The sequence below is a fragment of the Phocoena sinus genome, chromosome 11 (assembly GCF_008692025.1).
Source record: "Phocoena sinus isolate mPhoSin1 chromosome 11, mPhoSin1.pri, whole genome shotgun sequence".
In the NCBI taxonomy this organism is placed as follows: Eukaryota; Metazoa; Chordata; class Mammalia; order Artiodactyla; family Phocoenidae; genus Phocoena; species Phocoena sinus.
In genome coordinates, this window is record NC_045773.1 from 67,434,403 (window position 1) to 67,452,997 (window position 18,595).

Below are 18,595 nucleotides of genomic sequence, written 5' to 3' on the forward strand. Positions count from 1 at the left end.
TATGGGTTACCTCTCCAAGAGGTCAGGTGGAAGTTTGCTCCTTGTTGAAATTAATCATTAACAATCGCCTTCTTCTCACGATTGGCTGAAGCTCAGAATGGGTTCAGGATAAAAGACAATGAGCGTTAAAGGACTCGTTTTTTAGTGCCTCAAACTTTTTGGTCACTTACCAGTTTCCATCACTAATTTGGCCATACCTACCCTCCCAAAACCGAAATGTCCACTCCAGAAAGAAGAGAGGTTCTCCTAGCCTAGACATAGGGAGTGGACTTGTGTCTCTGAGGTTGGGGACACCGATGTGGTTAGAGGAGCACGGAACCTGACCAAGACACTAGCCTCTCTCCCCCCGCCATTGCGGGTGCGGAGAAGGGGAAGGACGTTTCCCAGAAGTTCATCACTGCCAAAGAGAAACCGGTTCTCTGGGTGGTACAGGAAGAGTGAGCTGGGTGTGGGAGGACTGTGAAGAGAGATTTCCAGGGGTTAGCAGTTCATTGAGAAATGTCCTCCGGCAACGCCCGGGACCAAAAGCGAAGGGCTCGCGGACCTCTCGGATAGCTGAAGACCCTAGCAGCCCCTGGAAGACCGAGCTCCACTTCCGGGTTTGGAAGCTCTCCTCCTGGCCCTTCCCAATGCCGGGTAATGGGATTCTCCGAGCGCATGCGCGGTGCTCGGCCGCCGCTCTGGGACTGGTTCAACTAACCCTAAACAACTAATCTGCTCCTCCCCCTCTCGCTTGGGGCGTACCATTCGCGTTTGGGGGGGAGGTAACGTGCCCCAGAGTATTCAGAAGCCTGCTCCCCTTCTTCAGACAGGGGAAGGTAAGTTTCCTTAAGATTTTAAAAGTTCCAAGAATAAGAAAGCCTCCGAGGCCTGTCATTGAGTGATAGTTCTACGGTCTCGGCTTTGCCCAAGGCCCCGTCCTCTTCCTTTGAGGCGCTGAACAAAGTGGCACGCCCGGATCCCAGCTGATCAGCTGCTGGGCTTCGGCGGCGGCTTCCCCCCGGCGAGACCATTGTGACTCCTTGGGAGGGGTGCGTGAGGAGGGGAGGGGGCGGAGCGGCCATTGTCCGGTCAGCGCAGCCTCCGAGGGAGGGGAGGGTGTTACGGAGCGAGCGGGGCCCTTGGTTTCACACCGGCTGCCGCTACGCTGAAGCCGGCGGGCGGGGGGCCTCAGGTCCTTCCCAGCGCCGCCGCACGGGACATCGCTCTGGCTGGGAGCGGCGGTGGGAGCTGCCGAGGGCGTCGGGACTTCCTTCCTCCCCCGTGGTCCTCGGTTCACCCGTACGCCCCACCTCCTCAGCTCCCCTCCCTCTACTGCCCCCCGGCCCCCCCCATCTCCGAAGGCCGAGTGGTGCGGCCCGCCTCCAGCTGACCGGCCTGGAATCCCGGCTCGGAGCCCCGGACTCGCGCCCGCCCGCGCGCCCGCTCCCTCCCCCTCCCCCCGCCCCGAGCCCCCAGACGCCGCCGCCGCCTCCGCCTCCGCCTCCGCCTCCGCCTCCGCCTCCTCCTCCTCCTCCTCCGAGCGGGGCCCAGGCCCAGCAGCTAACACCGCTGCCGCCGCCGAGCTCCGCCGCTGCCGCCGAGCACCATGGGAGATGCCGGGAGCGAGCGCAGCAAAGCGCCCAGTCTGCCGCCTCGCTGTCCCTGCGGTTTCTGGGGGTAAGTGCCCGGCTGGGTGGGGGCGGGGGCCGGGGCGCGGGCGCCGGGGCTGCCCGGGCAGGCCTCGCGGCCCTGGGAGGCCGGAACCCTGGGGGCTGGGCCCAGGCCGGGCCTGCGGGGAGGGGGCAGGGGCCGCGTCCTGGGGAGGGGCACCGGGTGGGGAGCTGGGGGTGGGCAGAGAAGGCCCTGCTGGGGGTGCGCTGCCACCCTCGGAGACTCGGCTGCCAGAGGCTCGGGCCGAAAGGGGCCGGCCGGGCTACTGGTGAGGGGGGCAGGGCTGCGTTCAGGGATGAGGGGGCGGCGTTGGCACCTCCCGCTGGAGCTGGGGTGCCCCCTTCCCTTGGCTTGTGGAGTCCAGCCCTTCCTCCCCTCCTTGGTATGAGTTGGTGCCCAGGAACCAGGAGGGTATTTCCTCTGACTTTTTCACCTCCCCTCCTCCCTGTCCCCCAGAGACTTGCATCATCACTTCCTAAATTATATCCTAGTGCCCCATTTGCTTTTAGGAAGCTGTTCACACGTCACCCATTTTTAAAAGTCGAGCCCAGAACCCAGGCTTGGGTAAAGTTACAAGACTGTTGAGGTCTCATCTTATTTAAAACACGTTTGTTTCAGAAGGTCTGTAAGATTCCCTTGTCAAAAAAAAACTCAAGTCAGCTTGGCTTAGGAACGTGAGAGCCAACTTGCTTAATTGGCTCAAATTCCCTTCCGTTCCCATTTTTTTTTTTAATGATAAAAATATTCACCTTGGCCAGCCTGTATTATTGCTTGGCCATCCTGTGTTAGAGTGAAAATATTTGAGGTGGGAAATCAACTTTTACACCTGTAGTTACAGTTTAAATTCTTCTTGTTGCACTTGGAGTTTTTATGGATTGCCACCCCTGTTACCAGACAGGTGCCTCCATCATAATTTATGATTCTAGATCTGTTGTAAGGCAACTGGAGACTTTGAAGGCCAGCTTTTGTGATTTATCTCTTTTTTTGTTTTATTTTCCAAAGATTCAGTATATTTGGAGGTGCATAGAGGCAGTAAGGAAATGATTATTTCTGGTGAGGGCATCTTGGGAAGATGTATTGAAGTATTTTATCTTTACTGTCTCTCAGATCCTAGGGATGATTGAGGTAGAAATTAAGGCTATGGTTTTTGGGAGTGCAGAGAAAGATTAGAAAGTGGATCTTAGTGTAGATTTCTGTGGAGTTTGTCATATCCAAAGGTTATGACAAAAAAAATCTAATTTTCTCATCTTTCAGCCTTTTCTTTCTCAAAAATTTCTTGGTGAAAGGATATTAACGAAAAATAAGTTACGGCGTTACCAAAAGTTCTGAAGACGTGAAAATATCTTAGGTTTTATAGTCTCCCCTTCTTTTTGGCTTGAAAATAATTGTGTTGCTTGCTAAGTGCTTTCATAGGCAATCTAATTCCCACAAGAATCTTATTAAGTGGGAACCATTCTCTCTTCTTTTTGTAGATGGGAAAACTGAGGCATTATTTATAGACGGGAAACTTGCCTTTGCATTCTGGGATTTCAGGGTGGAGCTAATGAGCTCTGTAGAGTGCTTAGTACCATCACGTTTATGACATCAGTCTGCTGCCCTGGAAAAATCTGGTGTCACAAGCCTCAGATTGTAACTCATAAGAAGACATGTGGCTCAGAGAAAGTGGCTGCCAGTGGCAGCTAATGCCCAGGATGTATCAGAGGTCTATTTCCTGGCAACATGTTAATATCTTTGGGACCATTATTATGAGTGGAACCCACATTAAAAGATTTACATCAAGACTTAGGAACTGAGCAAGGTTCTGAGTAATGCAAGGAGAGTTTGGTAGTAGAGAGGAATAGTTACACTGATGCCATAGTTGACTTATAAGCAGCCAGGGCTGCTTTTTTGATACTTTCAATATGGCACTTTTTATGAACTGCAATTTGCCTAACAAGAGTTAGGTGAAACTAATATCTTTATGGTGGAAGCTGTTCTTTTTAATGTGTAATGTTTTAACCTTTCCTAAAGGCGCCTGTGTAGTTTGCAGTTTATACCAAAGTATAAGGAAATTGCTGCCTAGTTTCCATTATATCGTGACTGATTTTGAACGTTTCCCTTATGGCATGGGCTACATTCATGTTATATTCATTAAGTAAACTTATAATGTATTTCGCAAATATTTGAGTGCCTCTGATATGGTAGACAAGAGGGGCACTGGCACCATTCTCTGGGAGCAGGGGGCATAGAGGAGTAAAAACACCAGTTACAATGAAGTGTGTTAGGCTTGGAATAGGGTTTGTTGGGAGGGGCACCTACTCCAGTTGAGGTGGATGTAGAGGAAGATAGCCTGGAGGGTGATGCCAGCCTAAGCCTGCAGGAAGATTAGGAGAGAATGGAAATAGATAGGGAGAAGGGTGTTTTCTGTCAGGCATAGGGGAGAGCATGGATGAAGGCCTGGATATTAGAGAGAGCACTACACATTTGATCAGCTGAAAGTTCATTGTAGAGGATTGGTAGATTGTGAAGAGGGGTCAGCTAGAAATGAGGCTGAGATGGTGAGAGTAACTGGTGATACAGGGCCCCATATGTGATGCTTATGACTTTGGATTTTTATCCTGAGTGCACTGGGGAGCTGTTGAAGAACTTTGAGTGGGTTGTGAGGTGATTTTCTTTAATGTGAAAGATTACTAGATGATCTTGAGGGTGGCCTGTGTATGTGGGTATGATTCTGTGTGTGTGTGTGTGTGTGTGTATGTGTTTGTGAATGTGGTGTCTGTATGTTTGTGGCATGTTGTAAAGTCCAGAGGTACAGAAGACTTATCAGGAGGAGTGATCCCCAGGGGATTACTATACCTGTATAGTGGCCAGGGAGAATGGAGAGAAGTAGATGTCAAAGCCATTCAGGAGGTAACTTGCCCTTGCCCTTCATGAGCATGAAGGTGAGTGTGTTGTGTCTCTGGAAACTTTAGTCAGCATTGCACTCTGCGGAAGCCGCAGGTCTGTGAAGTCAGCTAGCCAGGGCCCACACCCAGCCCTTTGCTGAGGAGCCTCTTAGCAGAATGTTCTGGTACTAGCAGACTAAAGGCAGTTCCTTTAGGATTGCTCTTCTCTCTAGTGACTTAGGCAGAAGGACTTGCTGCCCAGCATTGTACACTCAGGACACCAATCAGTGGGGGTTGGTTAACATAGCTTTCAGGTGGGTCTTGTGGGACTGCAATGAGAAAGGAGAATGCCTAGAGGAGCATGCAGTGCAAATGTGTTAGTGTTTCGAACACTCAGAATTTCTAGTTTTCTCCTTGGTTTTATATTGTGAAATTGAGTGTAGATAATTAAGTTAATGTGTTACAGAGAGACCACTGGGAAACTTTGCTACCTCGGAAATTGTTGAAGTTTTACTAAAGTTGCAAGGTGTTTGTATAACACATAAATGTTTTTAGGGTTAATGACCATAAATGGTTTTTTCCCTGAGACATGGACTTAAAACTTTTAGTCAAATATGAGCATGAGCATTTTCTTGGCTTATTTTAGGCATTCAGTAATCATGCAAAGAATCATGCTAGTTTATAATTGTCAAATCTGAAATGAAATAGTCAATTGGTGCATTTTCTTTAGTTGAAATACATATGTAAAAGCACTTTTAAATCATATAGATATAAGCGGTATTAGTTGAAGCTACAGAATGTACTGAGGGATATAGAATCTTCACAGATATTTTCAAAAGTTTTTGAAAGAGCAGACCTAGAATATTATTAAAAAAAGACAGGAAGAAGACAATAAGAATATCCTGAGTGTGTTATAGGGTGATAGAATGGGTAATTAATTAGGATGGGGGAAAGATGGACTTTATTTTCGAATTCTGCATATTAAGTATAAATATCTAATTACAATTATTGATATTCTGCCTTTATAATTGGAGACAGTCTCTATCACAATGTAATTTAATGGAAACTTTGAGAAGTGTTATTCTTTTCATAAGTAAATTTAAAGTGTAGTAGACATAAGTGTTCAGTCTGGTATTTAGGGAATAATGGAGTATTTTATTTTTTAAATAAATTTATTTATTTTTGGCTGCGTTGAGTCTTTGTTGCTGCGCACGGGCTTTCTCTAGTTGCGGCGAGTGGGGGCTACTCTTCGTTGCGGTACTCGGGCTTCTCATTGCTGTGGCTTCTCTTGTTGTGGAGCACGGGTTCTAGGCACGCGGGCTTCACTAGTTGTGGCATGTGGGCTCAGTACTTGTGGCTGTGGGCTCTAGAGCACAGGCTCAGTTCTTGTGGCGCACAGGCTTAGTTGCTCTCCGGCATGTGGGATCTTCCTGGACCAGGGCTCGAACCCGTGTCCCCTGCTTGACAGGCAGATTCTTAACCACTGTGCTACCAGGGAAGTCCCTGGAGTATTTTAGATATGGGATGTATTAGGTAAACGATTCATTGTTTTGATTAAAAAAAAAGATGTTTATGATTTATTTTCTAATGAATCATGTCATAAAAGAAATATTACATGGGTACATTTTCTTTAGGGAAATAGATTTTATTAGTATTTCATTTTTGTGATCTATTCTGTTGAGAAGCATTTTACTTACCAACTAGATCTGCTAGATAATGATGAATTTTAAGTAAAGATGGAGTTAGGGCAGAGATCAAGAGTAATCTCACAAAATAAATTCTGTTCCTGAAATGGTTACTAGTAGAAAGTTGATTCAACCAAGATACTGACTAGTTAGCTTAAACAGAAGTTATTTATTTATTTTTATTGTTTCTTTTATTTTCTCTGAGCCCAGGCTTAGGGAATTGCTGTAGAACTCTGTTTCTGTCACTCTGTGAGTTATATGGCAAGTTTGCTTGGCTCCTAGTAGTGTGTGGCCCTCACACATTTTTGATTTATCAGTCTCTGTCTCCCAATTGGAACATGTTGCCACACTTCAACCAGCTTAACCTGGGCTTTCAAATTCCATGTGAACACAGCACGAATCACTAGTTAATCAGTAGAATGTTCATTCCAGTGATGTCACTAATTATCCATCTGATTATAAAACCCCCTTAAACATTCTCTTAAACACAAAACAGCTCATTTGTACAGTTTTACTTTTTTTGTTTTTTAAAGATTTTATATTTTTAGAGCAGTTTTAGGTTCAGAGCACAATTGAGAGTAAGGTACAGCAATTTCCCATATACCCCCTGCTCCCTCCCATGCACAGCCTCCCTTATTATCAGCATCCCCACCACAGTGGTGCATTTGTAACAGTGATGAACCTACATTGACATGTCATTATCACCCGAAGTCCATGGTTTACACTGCGGTTCACTCTTGGTGTTGTACAGTCTGTGGGATTGGATGAATTATAGTGACATGTATCTATTACAGTGTCATATAGAGTAGTTTCACTGCCCTAAAAATCCTCTTTGCTCTTACCTATTCATCGCTCCCTCCTCCCAACCCCTGTCAGCCACTCATCTTTTTACTCCATCGTTTTGCCTTTTCCAGAATGTCATATAGTTGGAATCATACAGTATGTAACATTTCCAGATTGACTTCTTTCACTTAGTAATACGCATTTAAGGTTCCTCCTTGTCTTTTTGTGGTTTGATAGCTCATTTCTTTTTAGCACTTTAAGATTCAATTGTCTATATGTATCACAGTTTATCCATTCACCTACTGAAGGACATCTTGTTTGCTTCCAAGTGTTGGCAGTTTTGAATAAAGCTGCTATAAACATCCATTTGCAGGTTTTTGTGGACATAAGTTTTCAACTTCTTTGGGTAAATACCAAGGAGTCATGCAGTTTTACTTTGCATTTTTGAATTTTGTGTGCATCTGAAGATGCAGCATGATTTAAATGAAGTATTCACTGTCAATACGTTTATCTATCTGCCCCATTTTCCTGATTACATTTGAGTATCCAAAAAAATTTGCCCCTTTGCAGTGATGGAACATGGGGAGATAATTTTATTTTTTAAGAAAACATGTTCTTTGTTTACATTGGTTTGAGACAGTAGCTTTTTAGAGTTAGATCCAGTTAACGTATAGGATATAGGCTCTTTTGGTATAATTCTCTTCTCCTCCCCATTCATCTCCTTCCCATTCACCACTCTCCTCCCCTCATCGCCCCCACCCCACCAAAAAAAGAGAACATAGCACTTTAAGTCTACTGAAAAGTTTTGACTAAAAATCTCTTCATAGTCTTTAATAGTATTAAAGTTAACATTAATTTTTACAAGTTAACATTTTTCTAGCTGGAAAAATCAGAGGGCCAAGAATTCTTTGAATAAAGTTTTTTGAAATGAAACCCTAGTGTATTAAATATTACTTATTGAGGGCAGAGTATGAAGATGGTGAGAACTAATATAATTTGGATTTTTTTTATTAGGTCATACGGAGGTGTGTCTGTGCACACTGATGCAAAGTTTTGAACTACCACAATAATTATAGATCAAGATTGAGGTTAAAAGTTCTTTTTTCTTTTGAAGAAAGGTTAAGTTCAGTATCTGATCAAAGCTACATGTAGGAATTTGACCAGTCACAACTCAAAACTTGTATAATTTTAATCGTACACTTAAAAAACTGTCCAGGGCTTCCCTGGTGGCGCAGTGGTTGAGAGTCCACCTGCTGATGCAGGGGACATGGGTTCGTGCCCCGGTCTGGGAAGATCCCACATGCTGCGGAGCGGCTAGGCCTGTGAGCCATGGCCGCTGAGCCTGCGTGTCTGGAGCCTGTGCTCCGCAACGGGAGAGGCCACAACAGTGAGAGGCCTGCGTACCGCAAAAAAGCAAAACAAGACAAAACAAAACAGTCCAGATTCAGGCTTGTTGTGGGACTTTGTGTCAGAGTGGTTTGCAAAAGAGGGCCTTCATTCCAACTAGGTGGATGACACTGATGTCTCTCGGTTCTGGTAGGGACTTTGAGAAACAGGCTGATCCTGCTTTGGGCTGGGTCCCTATGTAACAAAGTTATGTTGCTGAATGAGATATTTAGATATAAGGAAGAAATTTCCTCTGTGTGTTCAATGCAGAAGGGAGGTGAAGCAGCTTTATTTGAAGTTTTTAATAACCAGAATCTAAGACCGCATTCTAGATTTGTTCTGTCCAGTATGGTAGCCACTAGCTACATGTAGTAGTTTAAATTCATACTAATTAAAATGAAATAAAATTAAAAATTCAGTTTTGAGTTACACTAGCTATATTTTAAGTACTCTGTATCTCAGTAGCTGGTGGCTACCTCATTGGGGAACACAGGTATACAACACTTCATCCTCCCAAAATGTTCTGTTGGACAGTGCTCTTCTAGAATGTTGATCTGATAGGCAGCCAGGATTTTCAAGCCTATTTTTTTTTGCTTTTTTTCTAGTTTTATTAAGAAACAGTTGACATTCAAGCCTATTTTCTTGTGAGTTCTCTAGATCCCTGTTTTCTCTCATATTCTGAAAATGTGGGGCGTTTGATTTAGCTCTGTTATTATTGTTGTTTTTTTCCCAACTCCAACATATTTTATTTCCAAAGGGGGAAGCAGTCCTATTGTTAATTCAGATTACTGGAAAGTGCTCCTTTGATCAGTTTTGGGAACTAAAATTTCAGTACAAGTTAGTCTATAATTTGGACTTTTTTTTTCATGTTAGCTTTTGGGTCAGTCATCTTTTCCCCTTTCTTAAGTCTATTAAACTGGCAACCTCAGAGGCCTATACAGGGAGATGTTGGACTAATACAGAATCTTTTTTTTTTCTCTTTAGTGAGAGAAGTTTTGAAGGTATTCACCTTGGACTATGACTTTTGTAGATTCACAAATGTAAATCTCATATGACAGCTTTTGATATATGATTAAGGATAAATGCATTGGATTTTCTGGTAAATTCAAGTCCCTCTGTACAGGGGAAGGTGGAGTATGTTGGAATATCCAGCAGCAGTGGGCAAAACCAAACTGACCTGTGATGTATCAGACTGAGGGAATGGAACAAGATGAATGAAAATGCCATGTCATCCTTGAGGCCAGGGGACAGAGCTGCAAACAGTGCCTGACATCTGAAGTTGTGGCTGCAGCTGTTCACTGCTGCAGGAAGGAAGAATGCAGTAGGAAGAAGTTGTAGTGCTAGCTAACTGCGTTCATTCATTCAACTGTACCAAATGTCCTGTATTATAGACAGGTGGAGTTTTGTGTTAGGGCAGAAGAATGTCCTGGGAAAGATCATGGATTGCAGCTGTGACCACTCTGGTTGGGGGAGAAGTGGGGATGAGGGCAGACCACACCACAGCATTTTGTGTTTCTAGTTTGTGGACAGGCTCTATTTAGCCTCATTGCTGCCTCATTAATGTCCTGGTAAAGAGTTAGGTTGGTGGTGTTGCACTTGGGACCTTCTGGGGAGTGCCTTTTCTCATTTCTTTCTGCTAAAGTGGAGTGACATGGAGTAACAGTTGTTCGTGTCTTATCTACCTCTTGGACTCTTACACACAGGTAAGTTGAAGTGCATTTATATGAATAATCACGCTCTTAGCCACACTTCCTAGAAGGAGAAGTATTCTCATTATTCAAAAGTATCGCAGATACTCTTCCTGCAGTCATTTGGTTTTCTTACATGGTTGTGCTGGTAGCATTCCTGAACAGGCTGTGTGAAGTTTTCTCTAGATAATGGGTACCTAATGGGAAAAGTGGGGCAGGAATTCGGAGAACATAGATTGGGTGGGGGGCTTTACTGGTCATGTCCATGCTTTCAAAGTCTCTGCCTATTTCAGGTCATTGTTTTTCAATTTCATCCCTTTTTAGAGTGCTTTATATAGATAGATGTGCTGGGAAAGTTCTCTCCTGAAAGAATTTTTTTTTCAACATAATGAATGAGACACAAAATAGATTGAATAATACAGTCATTCTTAACTGTCCAGGTGTGTATTAACCAGCAAGAAATAATAAACTGGAGGTGGGAGAGAGTGTGGTGTATTTCAGTGTATGTTGTTTCTAGATTTATGATTGCTTGGTTTCTGTCCTGGGGATGGATGGATGGTATTCTTCCTTTTCTTCAGATGCCACTGAAATTCAGAAAACCAGGTTTTTCGAGTCTTTGTGTTTGCATATGAAACTTTGTGTGTATATACAAAATCTTCACGGTGTATGACCCTATACAGTTTTATCTAGCTTGCCTTTCCCTTTTAACATAACACAGAGCTGTGGTACTCACCTTTAAAAATAAAGGTGTGTTTTTGCATGTTGATCCACAAAAATCCTTGCTTAGAGGAACTTTTGTTTTATTCTTTCGTTGATTAGGGGGACATAATCATGTATTCTCTGAGACCTGTATTCCCTGTTTCTATGTATATGTCACTGTTAATTAGCTTTACCTGTTGTTCATGTCATCTCCCCCACCCCCAGTACTGAAGCACTTTCAAGATGTGTTTAAACTATGCATTTTATTTGTAAAGCTAATCTTTTTCTTCACTGAATGTGGGGCAGGATCTAATCATGGAACAGTTGTTGTAACAAGTGATAAAGATACAGTCTTGAGTAGAAGTGTGGAGTGTTACATGATGTATACTAAGAGTCTTTGGGGCTTTATAATCTCAATAATATCAGTATGGATTAATTTAGAAAATGATAGTCACAGTAAAATCTTATCTGTGGAAGTATGTGTCCCTAAAGGCTGCATTTTCTTCTTTTTGGTTTTAAGCTGTCTGGTGACTAGATATTTATAATCCCATAGTTGAAAGGCCCCTAGGTTTACCTGAATAGTTTTCATTGTAGATAAATTAGATACTTACATTGTATGTGTTTTTGGTTGGAGTTAGGGACAGGAAGAATGGACTGTGTTGGTTTTGTGTTGAAATTTGGGATGCAGAAAAGTCACTGGACAGTATCAGACACCTGATTTGGAGGTGAGTTGGAAGAGTAAGGGCACACAAGGTGGTCAAGGGGGAAACTGGGGTGCAAGGAGGATGAGGATGGGGAAATGTGGAGTGGTGGTAATTAGGAATGAAGATGCTTTGTGATCACCAATTTCTAGTCAAAATATGAGAGGTGACCACATCTGTAAGGGCTCGAGAAACTAATGTGAACAGGTGGTGTGGGTGAGATTAAAGAAAACATTCTGTATTTTCTTGAAGTGTTGGGTGTGAGTCCCCAGAGGTCTTACAGGGAAGTGCTAAAGATCATAGGATGAGAGCTGTGGTGCACATTCCAAACTAGAGTTTAGTGGAAGTGGCAGCAGCTTTCAGCAAAGTTAGTGTTCCATCTGTTAGAAGCCCATGGGCTGTTTCTTCTGCTAAGCCTTCTCAGCCAGTTAAAGGATGGTGCTTCGTGGTGTCTCTGCAGCAGACCATGGAGACTCTGCCTTCTTTCCTTTATTGGTATTGCCACAACCAACTCCATTCCTTGGGATATATTGATATTTTTCATCTCCCTTTTCAACCTCTAAGCCTGGTGTGGAGAGTTCAACAAAGTTTTGCTCATTTCCTCCTTTACTTGCTGTTCTTGGGGGAGAAAACTCTCACAAGCCCTTCCCATTTAAAAGAGTTTTCAATGAATACATGTAGGGGAGTTTACATTAAATTTTAAAGAATTTAATAGTAGTGCGTAGCATTTGTTGGAGGAATAAGACCTTTCTTATTTGCTGTGAGGCTAATGAAGGGCCCCCTCTCATCCAACCTAGGCTCTTCCAGAATGCCTCCAAAGATGCAGGGCATGCTGATATCTCATCTCCAGAAAAGCAGCTGAGCTCAGTGGCTAGGCAATGGGCTTTGAAATCAAAGACCTGGGTTGAAAACTTTATAACTTTCTGCTTGATTTTGGGCAGTTTACCTCTTTGCCTCTTTTTCTTTAAAAAAGAATATACTAGAGCTGTTTTGAGGTTTAGTGAGCTCTAATGCCTGTCAAGCCCCTTGACACAGTGCCTGACCAGGGTAATTAAATTTATTAAGGGCTGACTTCCCGGCCTTGAATGAAGGAGCATTGGTGGCAGATTAATAGATGCAGAACTTTCTTGCCTCAACTGGCAATTTGCATTTATGGTAATCTCCAGACCAGTGCCACCTCATTAGTTGATGAGGTTTCTGACTGGACTTTGGCTGGTTTGGCTATTTTCCAGAGCCTATCCCTTGTTCAGCAAGCATTTGTTAAGCATTCTGTTGTGTGTCTTGAGCTCTGCTAGGCATGTTATACTATTTTAGCTTCTGCCTTAAGAAAGCTCACAGGCTGGAAGGGGTGGCAGACAGTAAATGGACAAAACACCATGAGGAAAGTGCTATGGGAGATCATCACAGAGTACTGTGAGAGCACTGACTGGGCATCTTACCGAGACTTGGAGTGGAGGATGGCCAGGAGGGCTCTCTGAGGAGATGGTGCTTAAGCTGGGAGTAAACGATGAGCAGGAGTTAACCATGTGGAGGTGGTGAGGAAGGGCTTTCCAAGCAGGGGGAACGGCTTATGCAAAGGCAGAGAGGAGTGAGAAAGCTTGCTGAATTCAGGGAATTGCAGATTCAACTCAGGATGTTAGCTGCATTTGTGGCGGGAGGCAAGATGAAGCTGGGGGGATGAGCAGGGGCCAGTCATGAACCTACTTGATTGTTGGAAGGTTGAGTTAAGATTTTACCTGGAAGCAGTTGGTACCATTTAAGGATTTAAGTATGGATGACAGATGATATTTATATTTCAAAAACCTTACCTTGGCAGCAGTGTGGAGGAGAGTCGGAGGATATAAGCACGGAAGCAGAGTCCAGTTAGAGCCCATAAACCTTTTTGGGCCGTGGATGTCTTTGGCAGTCTGGTGAAGACTGCAGCCCCCTTTTCAGGACAATGCATAAAATAAATTACTTAGGATTACAAAGGAAACCAGTTAGATCTAAATGCATTTCTATATGTGGATTAGAGAGTCTGTGAACCCTAGATAAAGCAACCCTGAGTGAATGCTGTAGTAGGAGAGCTGAGAATGAATGTAGGCTGAAACGTGGGTAGTTTAGTCCATTGGGGCTGTAATAACAAAATACCATAGACTGGTGGCTTATAAACAACAGAAATTTGTTTCTCGCAGTTCTGGAGGCTGGAAGTCCAAGATCACGGCTCCGGCAGCTTTGGTGTCTGAGGAGAGCCAGCTTCCTCATTGATGCTGTCTTCTCATTGTAACCTTACATGGTGGAAGGGATGAGAGACCTCTCTCTAGCCTCTTTTATAACAGTACTAATCCCATGATCTAAGCAGAGCCCTCACGATCTAATTGCTTCCCAAAGGCCTCACTTCCAGATACCATCACACTGGGCATTAGGATTCAACATGTGAATTCCGGTGGGGGAGCACAAACATTTCACTCCATAGCACTGGGACAGTGGGGACTGCAGAGGAGGGCTTGAGTGTAAGGGCAGAGACAGACTGGATGGGGGATGGCGTTGGGGGGTGGAAAGGAAAAGAGAGGCAGCAAGATTTCTGACATGGGCAGCTGGGTGAAAGATGGTCAGTCACATATGGTGGGTATATAAGTTCTGCCTACACACTACTTAGCTTTTGAAAGGTTATTTGTGAATCCATTTATTTCTAAGTCCATCGTGAAACTGTAGAAGCAGGCACTAATGCCATCTGTCACTGGTGTGTGAAGTTTGGTTTGGTAGAAGAAGGTTTATACTTTGGAAGTTCTTAAGTTGAAGTGATTCCATCTGGAAGATGATGAGCATGTTGTGGGAAAGAGATGATTAGTTTTAGAAAGGTTGAGTGTACATTTTGATGAATTAGATAGCATATCAGTGTACTTGAATCATATTTTTTAATTGAGGTATAGTTGATACATCATATTAGTTTCAGGTGTACAACGTAATGAGTTGATATTTGTAGGTATTGCAGAATGATCACCACAAAACATCTAGTTAACATCCATCACCATACGTAGTTACAAAAATTTTTTTCGGGACTTCCCTGGTGGTGCGTTGGTTAAGAATCTGCCTGCCAATGCAGGGGACACAAGTTCTATCTCTGGTTCGGGAAGGTACCATGCTGTGGAGCAACTAAGCCTGTGCACCACAACTACTGAGCCTGTGCTCTAGAGCCCGCAAGCCACAACTAATGTGCCTGTGTGCCACAACTACTGAAGCCCGGGCGCCTAGAGCCTGTGCTCCGCAACAAGAGAAGCCACAGCAGTGAGAAGCCCATGCACCACAATGAAGAGTAGCCCCCGCTCGCCGCAACTAGAGAAAGCCCGTGTGCAGCAACGAAGACCCAATGCAGCCAAAAAATAAAAATAGGTGAAATTCTGAAGGACTTTGCCAAGCAACTTTAAAAAAAAAAAAATTTTTTTTCTTGTGATGAGAAGTTTTAAGGTCTACTCTCTTAGCAACTTTCAAATATGTAATACAGTATTATTAACTATAGTCACCATGCTGTACAATACAGTCCCATGACATTCATTTTATAACTGGAAGTTTGCACCTTTTGACCTCCTCACTCATTTCACCCCCCCCACCTCCTGCCACCACCAACCACCAATCTGTTTTCTATATGCGACCTTTCTTTCCCTAAAGATTCCACATAAAAGTAAGATCATATAGCATTTATCTTTATCTCTCTGACTTATTTTCACTTAGCATAATGCCCTCAAGGTCTATCCGTGTTGTTGCAAGTGGCAGGATTACATTCTTTTTAATGGCCAAATAATATTTCATTGTATGTATATATGTGTGTGTATATATATACATATATATACACCCCGCATTTTCTTTGTTCATTCCTCCATTGGTGGACATCTAGGTTGTTTCTATGGCTTGGCTGTTGTAAATAATGTTGCAGTGAACATGGGGTGCATATATCTTTCTGAATTAGTGTTTTCATTCTCTTCTGGATCATATGGTAGATCAATTTTTTAATATTTTGAGGAACCTCCATGCTGTTTTCCATAGCAGCTACACCAATTTACATTTCCACCAACAGTGCGCAAGGGTTCCCTTTTCTCCATGTCCTTGCCAACGTTTGATATTTCTTGTCTTTGTGATAATAGCAGTTCTTAATGGTGTGCGGTGGTATCTCATTGTGGTTTTGAGTTGCATTTCCCTGATGATTAGTGATGTGGAGCATCTTTTTATATACCTGTTGGCCATCTGTATGTTTTCTTTGGAAAAATGTTCAGATCTGCCCATTTTTAATTGGATTGTTTTTTTGATAGTGAGTTATGAGTTCTCTGTATATTTTGAATGTTAACCCCTTATCAGATATATGATTTGCAGATATTTTCTCCCATTTGTAGATTGCCTTGTCATTTTTAAATTTTTTATTTTTTTGTGGTATGCGGGCCTCTCACTGTTGTGGCCTCTCCCGTTGTGGAGCACAGGCTCTGGACACGCAGACTCAGTGGCCGTGGCTCACGGGCCCAGCCGCTCCACGGCATGTGGGATCTTTCTGGACCGGGGCACGAACCCGTGTCCCCTGCATCGGCAGGCGGACTTTCAACCACTGCGCCACCAGGGAAGCCCTGCCTTTTCATTTTGTTAAAGGTTTCCTTTGCTGTGCAGAAGAAGCCTTTTAATTTGATGTAGTCCCACTTGTTTATTGTTGCTTTTTTGTATCTTTTATTATTTTTTAAATTAAATTTTTTTATTAGCTTTATTCTAGACATAGAATATTTATTTGCAGATAAAAGGTTAGATAGAACAAAAATTAACATACGATAATAACATTTTGAAATATATAAAACAGAATTTTCCTTGGAAGAAAAGAAATTAAAGCTATGCTGAACTTTAGATAATTAACTTCCTTACCCCATGACATTGTCTATTTTTTTAAAAATTTAATTTACTTTTTTTTATACAGCAGGTTTGTATTAGTCATCCATTTTATACACATCAGTGCATACATGTCAATCCCAATCTCCCAATTCATCACACCAGCACCCCCACCCCCCTGCCGCTTTCCCCCCTTGGTGTCCATACGTATTTTCTCAACTTCTGTGTCTCAATTTCTGCTCAGCAAACCGGTTCATCTCTGCCATTTTCTAGGTTCCACATATATGCGTTAATATACGATATTTGTTTTTCTCTTTCTGACTGACTTCACTCTGTATGACAGTCTCTAGATGCATCCACGTCTCTACAAATGACCCAATTTCGTTCCTTTTTATGGCTGAGTAATATTCCATTGTATACATGTACCACATCTTCTTTATGCATTCGTCTGTTGATGGGCATTTAGGTGGCTTCCATGACCTGGCTATTGTAAACAGTGTTGCAATGAGCATTGTGGTGCATGTGTCTTTTCGAATTATGGTTTTCTCTGGATATATGCCCAGTAGTGGGATTGCTGGGTCATATGGTAATTCAATTTTTAGTTTTTTAAGGAACCTCCTTACTGTTCTTCATAGTGACTGTATCAATTTACATTCCCACCAACAGTGCAAGAGGGTTACCTTTTCTCCACATCCTCTCCAGCATTTGTTTGTAGATTTTCTGATGCTGCCCATTCTAACCAGTGTGAGGTGATACCTCACTGTAGTTTTGATTTGCATTTCTTTAACAATTAGTGATGTTGAGCAGCTTTTCATGTGCCTCTTGGGCATCAGTATGTCCTCTTGGGAGAAATGTCTATTTAGGTCTTCTGCCCATTTTTACATTGGGTTGTTTGTTTTTTTAATATTGAGCTGCATGAGCTGTTTATGTATTTTGGAGATTAATCCTTTGTTCATTGATCCATTTGCAAATATTTTCTCCCATTCTGAGGGTTGTCTTTTCGTCTTGTTTATGGTTTCCTTTGCTGTGCAAAAGCTTTTAAGTTTCATTAGGTCCCATTTGTTTATTTTTGGTTTTATTTCCATTACTCTAGGAGGTGAATCAAAAAAGATCTTGCTGTGATTTATGTCAAAGAATGTTCTTCCTATGTTTTCCTCTAAGAGTTTTATAGTGCTCAGTCTTACATTTAAGTCTCTAATCCATTTTGAGTTTATTTTTGTGTATGGTGTTAGGGAGTGTTCTAATTTCATTCTTTTACATATAGCTGTCCAGTTTTCCCAGCATGACTTATTGAAGAGACTGTCTTTTCTCCATTGTATATCCTTGCCTCCTTTGTCATAGATTAGTTGATCTTAGGTGCATGGCTTTATCTCTGGGCTTTCTGTCCCGTTCCATTGATCTGTATTTCTTTTTGTGCCAGTACCTTATTGTCTTGATTACTGTAGCTTTGTAGTATAGTCTGAAGTGAGGGAGTCTGATTCCTCCAGCTCTGTTTTTTTCCCTCAAGTGTTTTGGCTACTCGGGGTCTTTTGTGTCTCCGTACAGATTTTAACATTTCCTGTTCTAGTTCTGTAAAAAATGCCATTGGTAATTTGATAGGGATTGCATTGAATCTGTAGATTGCTTTGGATAGTATAGTCATTTTCACAATATTGATTCTTCCAATCCAAGAAAATGGTATATCTCCATCTGTTGGTATCATCTTTAATTTCTTTCAACAGTGTCTTATAGTTTTCTGCATACAGATCTTTTGTCTCCTTAGGTAGGTTTATTCCTAGGTATTTTATTCTTTTTGTTGCAGTGGTAAATGGGAGTGTTTCCTTAATTTCTCTTTCAGATTTTTCATCATTAGTGTATAGGAGTGCAAGAGATTTCTGTGCATTAATTTTGTATCCTACTGCTTTACCAAATTCATTGATTAGCTCTAGTAGTTTTCTGGTGGCATCTTTAGGATTCTGTATGTATAGTATCATGTCATCTGCAAACAGTGACAGTTTTACTTCTTTTTCCAATATGTATTCCTTTTATTTCTTTTTCTTCTCTGATTGCGATGGTAGGACTTCCAAAACTATGTTGAATAATAGTGGTGGGAGTGGACATCTTTGTCTTGTTCCTCATCTTAGAGGAAATGCTTTCAGTTTTTCACCGTTGAGAATGATGTTTGCTGTGGGTTTGTCATATATGGCCTTTGTTATGTTGAGGTAGGTTCCCTCTATGCCCACTTTCTGGAGAGTTTTTATCATAAATGGGTGTTGAATTTTGTCAAAAGCTTTTTCTGCATCTATTGAGATGAT

The 18,595-nt window shown here is 42.6% G+C and overlaps 1 protein-coding gene across 1 annotated transcript in view; it reads left to right on the plus strand.

The window, feature by feature from the left end:
• The first annotated feature begins 1,400 nt into the window (after positions 1-1,400).
• Positions 1,401-18,595, plus strand: part of ZFAND3 (zinc finger AN1-type containing 3) — a 320,844-nt gene continuing 303,649 nt past the window's right edge. The window contains exon 1 of the mRNA XM_032647943.1: positions 1,401-1,659. Coding sequence (XP_032503834.1) covers positions 1,589-1,659 — 71 coding nt within the window. The 5' untranslated portion in view covers positions 1,401-1,588. The remainder of the gene's footprint in view (positions 1,660-18,595) is intronic.